This window comes from Vipera berus, assembly GCF_964194415.1.
Source record: "Vipera berus genome assembly, chromosome: 5".
Classification (NCBI taxonomy): Eukaryota; Metazoa; Chordata; class Lepidosauria; order Squamata; family Viperidae; genus Vipera; species Vipera berus.
This window is the reverse complement of record NC_138207.1, coordinates 16,233,691-16,246,190: the sequence shown is the minus strand read 5'-3', so window position 1 is coordinate 16,246,190 and position 12,500 is coordinate 16,233,691. Positions and strand designations below refer to the sequence as shown.

The window sequence follows — 12,500 nt, the reverse complement described above, 5'->3', positions numbered from 1 at the left end:
ACTGAACAAGAATGACATTTTGTATCTATGATCAGGAAATAATTCAGCTTTTCACATTTGAAGTGACTTTAATCTTTCCAACCATTTCAGAAGGGTGAAAGAAGTAAATAGAAAATCTGTTATGGAACATTCACTATGGATAAACATGTCAAAGTGAATAATCACAGAGGCTGAGAACTGTGGGATAGATCTAGACTTAGTTAAATTAAGGCAACCTAAATTTGTAAGTATCTTACCCCACTGATTTCTATTGAACCACTCTGAGGATAATGCCAGACTGAGGAACATATTTCTGAATTTCTCTTTATAATCAGAAACCCCTTCCAACTACAAATAATCATCCAAAGCCAGGAGTATATTCCAGAATCATAAAAAGAAGCTTGCATTATCCTATCAACTTAACAAGGATTATTTGAAGTCTTGTTAATAGAATAACGGACCTTGGAGGTCTTCTAGTCCAATAACCTGCTCAGGCAGAAAATCCTACACCATTTCAGACAAATGGTTGTGTCAGGACCCACCTCAATCCACATCTTAGGAAATAAGAACTCTTGGATGCAAGTTTAGTCCAAAAGGAAAATGTTTACTAGGATGGAATCGATTGTGGGAATACAAGACGGAATCTGACAAAAGTTACATTTCAATCCTATATAAACCATTCCCATTTCAGCCCCTCCCCTCATCCATTTGGTCAGGCTGTCGTCAGTTGCTTGGTGTCAGGTCCTTCCATGGGAAAGGGAACTCTCCTTGGTTTTATGGTTATTGCTTTCCTTTTCAGTTGTAAATGAAGATACAATCCAGACCTGTCTGTCCCCCTCCCTTCCCCAGTTAAAACATCCCCTGTTGTTTGAAAATCGCTTTAGTAACCATCCTCTCCCCCCCCCTCGGAGAGATGGCAGAATCCCCAGAAATAGCACGTTGTTCTACCTATACAATTATGAAATGTGATATAAATGGATTCTGACATTTGGCTCTCCTTTCAGAAAAAAGATGAGTCCATCTGTGGGGAAAGAAAACATATAAATGTTAGCCTGGTTTGTTTGGATATTCTGTATGAAACCTCTTAAGCAACTTAGGTGCTTTAACATGGAGTTTGTTAACCCACTCATTTTCTGAGGAGGGGAGGTGTTTCCATGCCACTAAATATTGTATCGTTCCATGGTGTTTTCTGGAATCTAAGATTTCTTTCACTTCAAAATGTTGTTCTCCTTCCACCATGATGGGGGGTGGTGGTGGTGGGATTTTTTCTCGTAGTGGTGATTGTTGTTCTCTCTTTAATAGACTACAGTGGAAGGTTGGGTGTATTCGTCTAAGATTTTTGGGTAGTTCTAATTCAACTGTTACTGGGTTTATGATTCTTTTAATTGGAAAGGGTCCAATATATTTTGGTCCTAGTTTTTTACAGGGTTGGAGTGATTTCAGGTATTTTGTGGATAAATATACCATCTCTCCTACCCTAAATGGTGTGGGATCGGTTCTTTTTTTGTCTGCCTGTGTCTTGTATGCTTTTCTGGCATCTTCCAACGCTTTCCTAACGATTGGCCATGTATTTTGTAATTGAGCAATCCATTCCTTCAGATCAGGGATAACCGGTTCTTTTGGGGTTAGTTCTGGTATTGGGTTGAAACTCTGGCCTGTAGCTACTTGAAAAGGAGTGTAACCTGTGCTTGAGTGGACTGCATTATTATATGCTACTTCTGCAAAAGGCAGTAGGTCCGTCCAGTCGGACTGCTGAAAATTAATATAGCATCTCAGATATTGTTCAAGTATATTATTAAGTCTTTCAGAAGCTCCGTCTGTCTGAGGATGGTGACTAGATGACAGTCCTTGGGTGGTTCCTAAGAGGGATAAAAATTCTTTCCAAAATGCCGATGTAAATTGCACCCCTCTGTCAGATATGATGCGTTGTGGTACCCCGTGCAATCTGTAAATATGCTGTACAAAAAGTTTTGCTAATGCTTTTGCAGTCGGGATTTTTTTGGCAAGGTATGAAATGTACTTGCTTAGAGAACAGATCTGTGACAGTCCAGACTACGGTGTTTCCATTACTTTCTGGCAGTTCTACGATAAAATCCACGGCTATTTCTTTCCATGGGGCTGAGGGGTTTGCCACCGGTTGTAACAGACCTGGCGGTTTCCCTTGCAGTCTTTTGGCCATCGCGCAAATTTGACAGCTACCCACATAGCTTTCTATGTCCTTTTTCATAGATGGCCACCAAAATTGCCTTTTAGTTAAATGTAAGGTTTTTACAAAGCCAAAGTGTCCTGCTGATTTTGTATCATGACACAGTTGCATGAAATTGATTCTCTGTGTGGCAGGTATATATAGCTTCTCCCCCACCCACGGCAGTCCATCTTTAATTGTGCACACATGTTTATTTTTCTGGAACCATTCATCACTTTCCAAAGATTTCCTGAATTCTATTCCAGTTTGGCTATCTACCTTCGGCTTCATTTTTTCTTGTGCCCTGGTGGTGACTGGTGCTGCCAGTTGTTGTTCCGGTACAAGTGGTTTAAAGTCAGTAACTCTTGTGCTGTTATATTGGGGCATGCGGGATAATGCATCTGCCAGGAAGTTCTTTCCCCCCGGTAAGTGTTTGAGAGTGAAATTGAATCGGTGAAAATGTTGGGACCAGCGGGCTTGCTTAGGAGTGAGCTTCCTGGGCGTTTTTAGTGCTTCCAAATTTTTGTGGTCTGTCCAGACCTGGAAAGGTATTTTATTTCCTTCTAAAAATTGGCGCCATGTTAGTAATGCCCACCTCAACGAGAATGCCTCTTTTTCCCATATTGGCCAGCGTTGTTCTGTTTCTGTGAGTTTTCTGGATGTGTATGCGCATGGTTGCAATGTCCCCCCATCATTTTCTTGTAATAGTACGGCTCCTACCGCTACATCACTCGCATCTGCCTGTATTACAAAAGGTTTGTCGGGATCTGGGTGTTTTAGGACAGGTTCAGCAGAAAAAAGTCTCTTTAGCCTCTCAAATGCTGCTTGACATTCCATTGACCATTTCAGAGGCTGGCTGGGTTTCACGGGTGACCCCCCCTTCGTTTTCAACAAATTTGTGAGGGGCATGGCTATTTGGCCAAATGCGGGGATGAATTGGCGGTAGAAGTTTGCAAACCCCAGGAAACTTTGCAATTGCTTCCGTGTGCGGGGGGGTGCCCACTCTAGTACTGCCCTGACCTTCTCAGGGTCCATTTCGATGCCCTCTGGAGATATGCGATATCCCAGGTAGTCGATTTTTTCCTGATGGAATTCACACTTCGATAATTTAGCATATAAGTGGGCAGCTCGCAACTTCTTCAGGACTGCTCTGACTAGTTTGATATGTTCCTCTTTGGTTTCTGTGAAGATAAGGATGTCATCGAGGTAAACCAGGACCCCCTTATATAGGTGCTCTCTCAGCACGTCATTAATTAATTGCATAAAGACTGCGGGGGCCCCTTGCAGTCCGAATGGCAATACTTTGAATTGATAGCACCCCATTGGGCAGTTGAATGCAGTCTTCCATTTGTCTCCTTCCTTAATCCTAATACGGTAGTATGCTTCCCTCAGGTCTAGTTTGGTAAAAATCTTTCCTTTCGATAGGTGGGATAACATATCCTTCATTAGGGGAAGGGGGTACAGATTACATTCACTAATTGTGTTCAAATTTCTATAGTCCACAACCAAACGAAAGGACCCATCCTTCTTCTCTCTGAACAGAACCGGGGCGGCCACTTTGGGTTTAGCAGGCTCAATAAATCCTCTTTCTAAGTTTTTCTTTATGAATCTCTCCATTTCTGCCATTTCCCTTGGGCTCATGGCATACATCCTGGGTTTTGGGAGTTTTGCCCCAGGTTTGAATTCTATGGTGCAGTCTGTGGGGCGGTGGGGGGGAAGCTCATCTGCTCTTTCCTCACTGAAAACCTCAGCCAGGTCCCTGTATTCCTCCGGTATCTCTGGTAATCCCTTCTCTTTCCCCACTGCTGCTGTCTTCTCCCTCTGGGTTGGGGGGGTGCTTTTGGAGTCTAAGTTCTTCTGCCCCCCCTTTGGGAAATTGAGTTCTGCTGTCCTCCAGTTTATCCCGGGGTTCCATTTCTTCAGCCATTCCAGTCCTAGGATCATTGGGCATTCCATGTCTGGGGCCACTATAAACGTTATGTCCTCCTCATGGGGCCCCAGTGATAGGTGGATTGGTAAAGTGGCTAGGGTGGCTGGTCCTCCCCCTGCTATTGTCCCATCTAATTGACTAAAAGAGATTGGTTGTTTTAGCCTCCTCACTGGGATGCTCAATCTCTCCACCAGCGTTGGGCTGATAAGGCAGCGGATGCACCCAGAGTCTATCAGAGCTTTTATTTTGGCTGCTTCAGGCATAGGGGAAGCTAATATAGTCACTGTCTTAAGTATGGGTGGAAGGGGTCCACTTACCAATGGTTCTCCCTCTGAGCTGTCTTCCGAGTTGTCCACCGTCCCTGCGGTGCAGGCCGGAGTCCAGTCCCAGTTCCTGGCAGGAATTGTGGACTCTACAGCCTCTGTCCCCTTCATGGAAGATTCTTTTGTGTTGCCTTGGGGCTTCCCCGGCTTCTTGGAGGATGATGCCTCTGGTTTTCGTGGGGGGGCTTTTGAACGACATTCTGCAGCACGGTGGCCCTCTCTCCCGCAGTTGAAGCAACTTGTTGATTTTTTGGCTGTGGCTGGTGGTTTTTCCCCCTCGCGTGTTTGCTCGGGTGGCAGGCGGCCCCATGGTTTTCCTCTGCGGTGTCTCTTCAGTAGGTCTATTTCCACTTCCTCCGCCAGGATGTACCAGTCGTCGAGGTGGGATGGGTCTCCTCGAGGCAGGCAAGCATCATACAGGTCGTAGTTCAGACCGTCTTTGAAGTGGCTAAGGAGGATGTCTTCTGGCCAGTTCAGCTTGCTGGCAATGGCTCGGAATTCTTGGGTATAATCAGCCACTGCTCGCCTGCCCTGCCTCACCATTTTGATTCTCTCCCAGGCCTTACGGTCAGCCAAAGGATCCTCGAACCGTCGCCTCAAAGATGACATGAATCGGTTGAAGTCGTTGAGTTCTGTGGCGTTGGAGTCATGCAAGTTCACCACCCAGTCTGCAGCCGTCCCGTCCAGGGCAGATTGCACAATTCGGATGCGTGTTTTGTCACTGGGGATGTCCCGTCCGTACTCTTCCATGTAGCTGAGGACTTGGGTTAGGAAAAATCCCAGTCGTGATGGCTCCCCCTTGAATTTGACTTCCAGGGGCGGGAGTCTTTGGCTGGAGCGTTGTCTGCGCCGTGGCCGGTATCGCTCCTCATCCTGGTCCCCATCTGTGGTTCTGGGGGGGGCGGTACTGCTGAGGCAGCAATTCCTGTTCCATTGGATGGCCCCGGGGTTTCAGGTGTTGGATCCCCTCCGTTACCTTTCCAGTTGCGTCCCCAGGCGCTGCCTCGGTTGCGATTTTCAGCTCTCTCCTCCCTCAGTGAACTCAGGGTTGCTTTCATCAGATCAATGGCCTTTTCCAGGATCCGCTCCTCCTCGCTGGCGTGCAGGGAACTCTCCATCTCTTGCCTCCATTCCGGTTGGTGGTTACTACGCCTCAGGGTCGTTTCTCCCGAAGCCTTTTCCCACTCACTTTTCCTTCCAACGCCCATCGACCACCGGGGTTTTCGGTCGTACTGCTCCACCGCTTCTTCCCCGGGGGAATATGCTGCTTCAGCTTCCCATTGTCTCTGGGATTCCATTTGGGGGGAAGACTCCCCCTCCATGGGGCTTCCCTCCTCTCTTGCTTCGTCGCCAGACATTGTATTTGTTGCAAAGTCCCCCGGTAAGGTTTTCCCTTCCAGGTTGACTCTTAAAGCAGATTCCGTCTACTGTCAGGACCCACCTCAATCCACATCTTAGGAAATAAGAACTCTTGGATGCAAGTTTAGTCCAAAAGGAAAATGTTTACTAGGATGGAATCGATTGTGGGAATACAAGACGGAATCTGACAAAAGTTACATTTCAATCCTATATAAACCATTCCCATTTCAGCCCCTCCCCTCATCCATTTGGTCAGGCTGTCGTCAGTTGCTTGGTGTCAGGTCCTTCCATGGGAATGGGAACTCTCCTTGGTTTTATGGTTATTGCTTTCCTTTTCAGTTGTAAATGAAGATACAATCCAGACCTGTCTGTCCCCCTCCCTTCCCCAGTTAAAACATCCCCTGTTGTTTGAAAATCGCTTTAGTAACCATCCTCTCCCCCCCCCCCCTCGGAGAGATGGCAGAATCCCCAGAAATAGCACGTTGTTCTACCTATACAATTATGAAATGTGATATAAATGGATTCTGACAGGTTGTCCAATCTCTTCTTTAAAACTTCCAGTGTTGGAGCATTCACAACTTCTAGAGGCAAGTTGTTCCATTGATTCAGTGTACTAACTGTCAGGAAATTTCTCCTTAGTTCTAGATTGCTTGATTAGTTTCCATCCTTTGTTTCTTGCCCTGCCTTCAGGTGCTTTGGAGAATAGCTCGACTCCCTCTTCTCTGTGGCAACCCTGAGATACTGGAACACTGTTATCAAGTCACCCCCTAACCCTTCTTTTCATTAAACTAGACATATCCAATTACAGCAATCGTTCTTTATATGTTTTAGGCTCCAGTCCCGGTAATCATCTTTGTTGTTCTTCTCTTCACTCTTTTTTATATCATGGCAACCAAAACTGGATCAGTAGTCCAAGTGTGGTCTTACCAAGGCATTTTAAAGCTGTGTTAATTCTTTACGCAATCTTTATTGTATCCCTCTGTTAAATGCATTATTGCCTTCTTGTTCGTCCTTCTGAGAAAGATTGGTGCTTTATTTTTTGTTTCATGTTTGTTTCATTTTTTTGTTTCATTTGTTTCATCTTATTTCATTTTATATTCACATATTAATACTATGTGGTGGTTAATAAAGGTGATTGTCAAAAATAATAAAAAGAAGTAGACTCTCACCCAAACGCTAACCAAGGACAGTCCTACTTAATTTATGAGACTAGCTAAATCCTGCCATTTGCTGAAAGTTTTTGTTATTGTTTTTTATGAAGGTATCCAGGAGATAAAATAATTTGATTATTATTATTATTATCCTAAATTATGAAAATGAAGTTTATATCAAGGCAAACCATTAAACTACACAAAGATCAGAATGTTATTTTAGGTCTAGATTGCAGTCATTAAAAATTGGATGTTGTTTTCAGAAGTGACGCTTTTACAGGGATAAACTGTTCTGGGAAATACATATTTATTTTTTGTTCCAATGCAACCTAAGCAGGATATTCACATCTATCACGAGTAACATCTTTCTAGAATTAGGTATCCTAATTCTTCCCAAGGTGATATCAATCAGTCTTTTTCAAAAAAACTTCAATTTCCTGTATAATTTCTCGATAAACATTGACATTTATTTATTTCACCTGCACCGACTCTAGGGAAAACATGGTCCTCCAATTTGGGGGCATGGTAGCACCAAAACTTCTCAGCTTATTCACAAGTATATGTGGTATTATTATTATTATTTTATTTTATTTCTTTTGTACAAAAAGTACAAAACTGCCAGTTAACAACAACGAAAAGAACCAATTGCAAATAAAAACTAAGACGAAGATAATAAACCTCAGCAAAAGGCACAAGAAAAAAATGGCAAATCATTTAATTTTTCACCTATATGTACAGTATTCAACAATATCACAAGATAAAATCAGATCTCTCACATTTTTACATAAGCAACAGAGAAAATCTGACATCCATTATTTCATCCAATAAGCCTGAAATAGCATCTTTTGATGAATCAATTTCATCTAATGAAAATCTGATGAAAAATTTAACATTCTTTAAAATTTGCAGCCATAGGTGTGAAATGATCTCAACTTTTAAAACATTTAATGTTTGATACAAATAGGGTGCTGGTTTGGTTTCAGAAATGGACTCAGAGAAAAACAATTCAGAACCTTAAAAGCAGCGAAGGCATCTGCTCCATACTGAGAGCTGTCAAGACTACACTTGAGTTGATTTTATTGCTACTTTTGTTAATTAGGCAAGCAAAATTATATGTGAGATTAAGAGAGAGCTTTCAAATAACAATAACAGAGCAATTGGTTTAAAGTAATTATATTGGATTCTAGCCATAACATCTTGTCCTCCATTTTTAAGGTAGAATTCTTCCATAAGTTTAAATATGTAGGAGCCTCATCATAAAAATCTGATCTACAAAATACAAAAGTTTAAAATAATGATGATGATGATGATGATGATGATGATGATGATGATGATGATGATGATGATGATGGAAGGGACCTTGGCGGTCATCTAGTCCAACCCCCTGCTCAGGCAGGAAACCCTATACCTTTTCAGACAAATGGCTGTCCAGTCTCTTCTTAAAAACTTCCAGTGTTGGAGCATTCACAGCTTCTGGGGGCAGGTTGTTCCACTGATCAATTGTTCTAACTGTTTAACTGCTATCAGTGCCAGAAATGAAAGGCCTTTTTACTATATATATTTTTTAAAGATTTTTATTCACTTATAACATAAAATACAAGAATACAAAAAGCCAATAGTGAGGAATCATGGTAGGGGAATGAGAAAAAGAGAAGTGTGGAAAAGGGGGGGGGGGAAGGCATTGAGTTCAGACTCCCTCTGTTATAGTAGAATAAGGCATTATCATCAAATCTGAACTTTTTACATTTCTATAGTAGTATGAACTAGCCATTTCTATATCAACAAATCAAACTAATCAGTAAAACCCAAAGTCATACTATCATTTTTTTTTCCACCTCAAGCACAAAGTTCAGAAGCGGTTTCCAAGTAGAAACAAAAGTACTTAAATTCTTTTCTTTTATCAAAACAGTCAGTTTAGCCATATCTGCTAACTCCATCAGCTTTTGTAGTCCTTCGTCCATGGCGGGAATCCAAACATCCTTCACAAAATCAGCGTTCCAATTTTTTTCCCCCAAGTCTTTTTCCATTAGACCCAGAAGGAATGTTTCTGGTCTGATCTTTATATTCACTTTAAGAATTTTCTGCATTAAAATATGAATCCTACTCCAATATTTCCTTGCTTTATCACATGTCCACCATAAATGATAAAAAGTCCTTTCTTTACATTTACATTTCCAACATGCCTTTTTACTATATTTTGACCCAGGTAAGTATCAAGATCTTAGCGGAAATCAGTAATAGCATTCCAATGTTTCCCACAAAGGATAGTCTTCTACATTTTCAACGCTCGATGCTATTTTTCGAAATATTAACCTTCATGTGGTTGTATGAAAAGTACAAGGCATATTGGGTCTTGTCACTAGCCTTATTGCTAAAGAATGCCACAATTCTTGCTTCCCCTGACAAATTCGGATTTGTTGTTTAGGTTGTCAGAAGACAGATACAGAGAGCTGGGTGGGGGGGCGAGCCATATTCAAAAGCCCAAGGACAGAGACACCTTTAAACATTTTCCCGTTTAGCAACGGGGTTAGATAGGGATAGTGGCGTCACCATTTGAAAAATAAGACTAAATTTAGCTGGACTCAGAGTTGGCAAAGCGTTTGTCTAGACTTGAGTGCAGTTAATTTTGTGTACTCTGGAAGATTCTTTTTTGGAAACTGAGCAATAGCCCTTAAACACTGGAGCAGGTATCTATTTTTTTTTCCAGTGGTGCCACAATCCTTTCCTACCAATATCAGCACAGTATAGTTCTTCTTCCCTTCAATCCGTTGCATAGTACTGTTGTTGTTTTCTTCATCTGACCTAACCTGGCATCTTTATTTCATTTATTTAAAACATTTCTATCCTGCTTCCTTAAAACTACAATGACAGGGTTTATCCAGTTCTTTTCCTTTTTCTCTCCAATCTCTCTCTTTCTTTTTAATCCCATTTATATCCCGCCCTTCTCTGAAGACTCAGGGCGGCTTACAATCTAAAGCACAAATCAATGTGCTTAGCAGTAGCCTTCATTCTATGTATATGCCTGCTTATTAGGGCTTTCACACAACCCCCAAGCGGCATTATTACAAAGTCAGCTTAATTGCCCCCAACAATCTGGGTCCTCATTTTACCTACTTCGGAAGGATGGAAGTCTGAGTCAACCTTGAGCCTGATGGGATGCGAACCTGTACTAATTGCAGGCAGCTGGTGTTACTTAAGGAGGCATTAGCCCACTGCTCCACCAAGGCTCTTGTATGGAATTTCCATGGAATTCAGTCTTAATTTAAAAAATCAGATCACCTGACCATGTTTTAGGATGGTTTTACCAAAAACTGGCATTTACTTCCAGTTTTTAGGAAAACTGTGCCAATAGCGAACCATTGGTGCGCTTAATGACTGTGGCGTTCACTTAACAACTGTTTGGGTTTGCCTAACGGCAAATTGGGGGGGGATGTGATTGGCTGTAAATGCGGTCCGACTGACGAGTGGCTGAAGTGAGGTCACATGACTACAGGGAAAGGATGATCATTAGAACTTTGAATCCAGATTGTAAGTAACTCCAACGTTGGAGTTACCTCGGAATGTTGAATGGTTGTTAAGTGATTAGTCATAAGTCAAAGACTACCTGTGTAGTTGATTTATTTCACTCTTGCATGGAGTAAGATTCTCAATGCTCCATAACAGGGTTAGGCAACCTTGGCTCTTTTCTGACTCATGGACTTCAACTCCCAGAATTCCTGAGCCAGCTATGCTATGCTAGCTCAGGAATTCTGGGAGTTTGAAGTCCATGAGTCATAAAAGAGCCAAGGTTGCCTACCCCTGCTCCAGAACATACAGCTGATGAGGGCAGTGCAAAATTTGTAATTAAATTAGAAGTAGAAGCTGCCATTTATTTCAGCATCCACCCCTTGTGCCCAGAATGACATTCCACGGTCCTTATTCTAAGACAATTAAGGTGAGCATTTTCAAGCTACTTTTGATGGATTGAGTAATGTTGTGAAACTCACACAGTTAGATCAATAATAACAAGCGCGTTTCTTAAACTTTCTTCCGTTTTTTTCAGGATATATGCTATGTACAATTCCGTGAAAGGATCTTGCTCAGAACCCGTCAGTTTCATCACGCGTAGCTCTGCTCCAGAATGTCCTTTGCCACCCAGACCTTCACACAGGACCAAAAATTCCTTGAGTTTGCAATGGAAGGTAAATCTTCTCTTCAGAAAATTTGTGCGTGGGCAGTCTTCTCTCTTCTGAAACTCTTCAGGTTTTTGTTCTCTTCTCCTTAATCCAGGTAGATGAAACTGATTGTTGGAGGTGTATATCTCCACCATGCCTTGAAGGTGTCAAGCTAGGAAACACTGTTTAGATTTTCTCTACATGTGAACATATGTTGTGTCTGTGTCTGTAAAAAAATATATGAATGAACTGTTTTTCACTGCATACAAACAAGGCAATTTAAAAGGATGAAGATTTTTTTAGGTGCGGAACTCAGCATCTTGGCCTTCCAGCTATCAGGAAAACCGAGACTTGCCAATTATTATTCTTTATGAAATTTTTACACCATTCAACTTCCAGTTCCTCTGGCTGATTCACACACACACACACACACACAAACACACACACACACACAGAGAGAGAGACAAATAAAATGATTGATTGATTCTGTATTACAGGTAGTCTTCAACTTACAATCACAATTGAGTCCCAAATTTCCATTGCTAAGCAGGACAGTTCTTAAAGTGAGTTGAAAGGGACCTTGGAGGTCTTCTAGTCCAACCCTTTGCTCAAGCAGGAGAACCTACACCACTTCAGATAAATTGTTGTTCAGTCTTTTCTAGTTGGGTAATGAAACATTTGCATGCAACCAACCAAGGTCAGAGAGCATCAAGAACTCCATCACACAAGTTTGCTTGTTTATTTATTTATGTGTAAAAATTATATCCCACTTTTTCTACAGATGTTCAGGGTGATGTAGATTAAGGATCTTTCAGAAGATACTACTATTGCAAATAAATAAGGGATTATTTTAAACAGATAATAGAATTAATGTATCATGTGTAGTGGCATAGGCAATCTTGTTTTGTCACTTCCAGCTAGAGGTAGCCCTTGGATTTTTCTGAAACGGTACAGGGTTTCCTGTCTGACCTCCAAGGTCCCTTCCAACATTATTATTATTATTATTATTATTATTATTATTATTATTATTATTATTATTATTATTATTATTATTATTATTATTATTATTATTATTATTGTTATTATTATTATTATTATTATTATTATTATTATTATTATTATTATTATTATTATTATTATTATTATTTGAAATGATGTCTCGTGGCTGAAAGTGCTCTTGAACCTGGTACTCCCAGTTCAAGTCCAACATCTTAGTTACTATACCACACCAGCTCCTTTAAAATGTGCTGCTCTCTTGCCTCGTCTTATGTCTTAGAATCCAGCATGTAACTGCTACGACTGAAGATGCAGGTTACAACCTCATTTAATAGGAGGCAAGAATTCTTACAGTCTTAATGCTTTTGAAGAAGAGCAGGCTGTCAGCCATGAAGACGTCAGTGAGATTCATAATGATCTTGT

General features: G+C 41.4%; 1 protein-coding gene across 1 annotated transcript in view; it reads left to right on the top strand.

The window, feature by feature from the left end:
- FNDC3B (fibronectin type III domain containing 3B) overlaps positions 1-12,500 on the top strand; it is a 314,399-nt gene that overhangs the window by 229,259 nt on the left and 72,640 nt on the right. Inside the window, exon 10 of the mRNA XM_081329788.1 lies at positions 10,970-11,108. Within this exon, the coding sequence (XP_081185914.1) occupies positions 10,970-11,108 (139 nt within the window). The remainder of the gene's footprint in view (positions 1-10,969; positions 11,109-12,500) is intronic.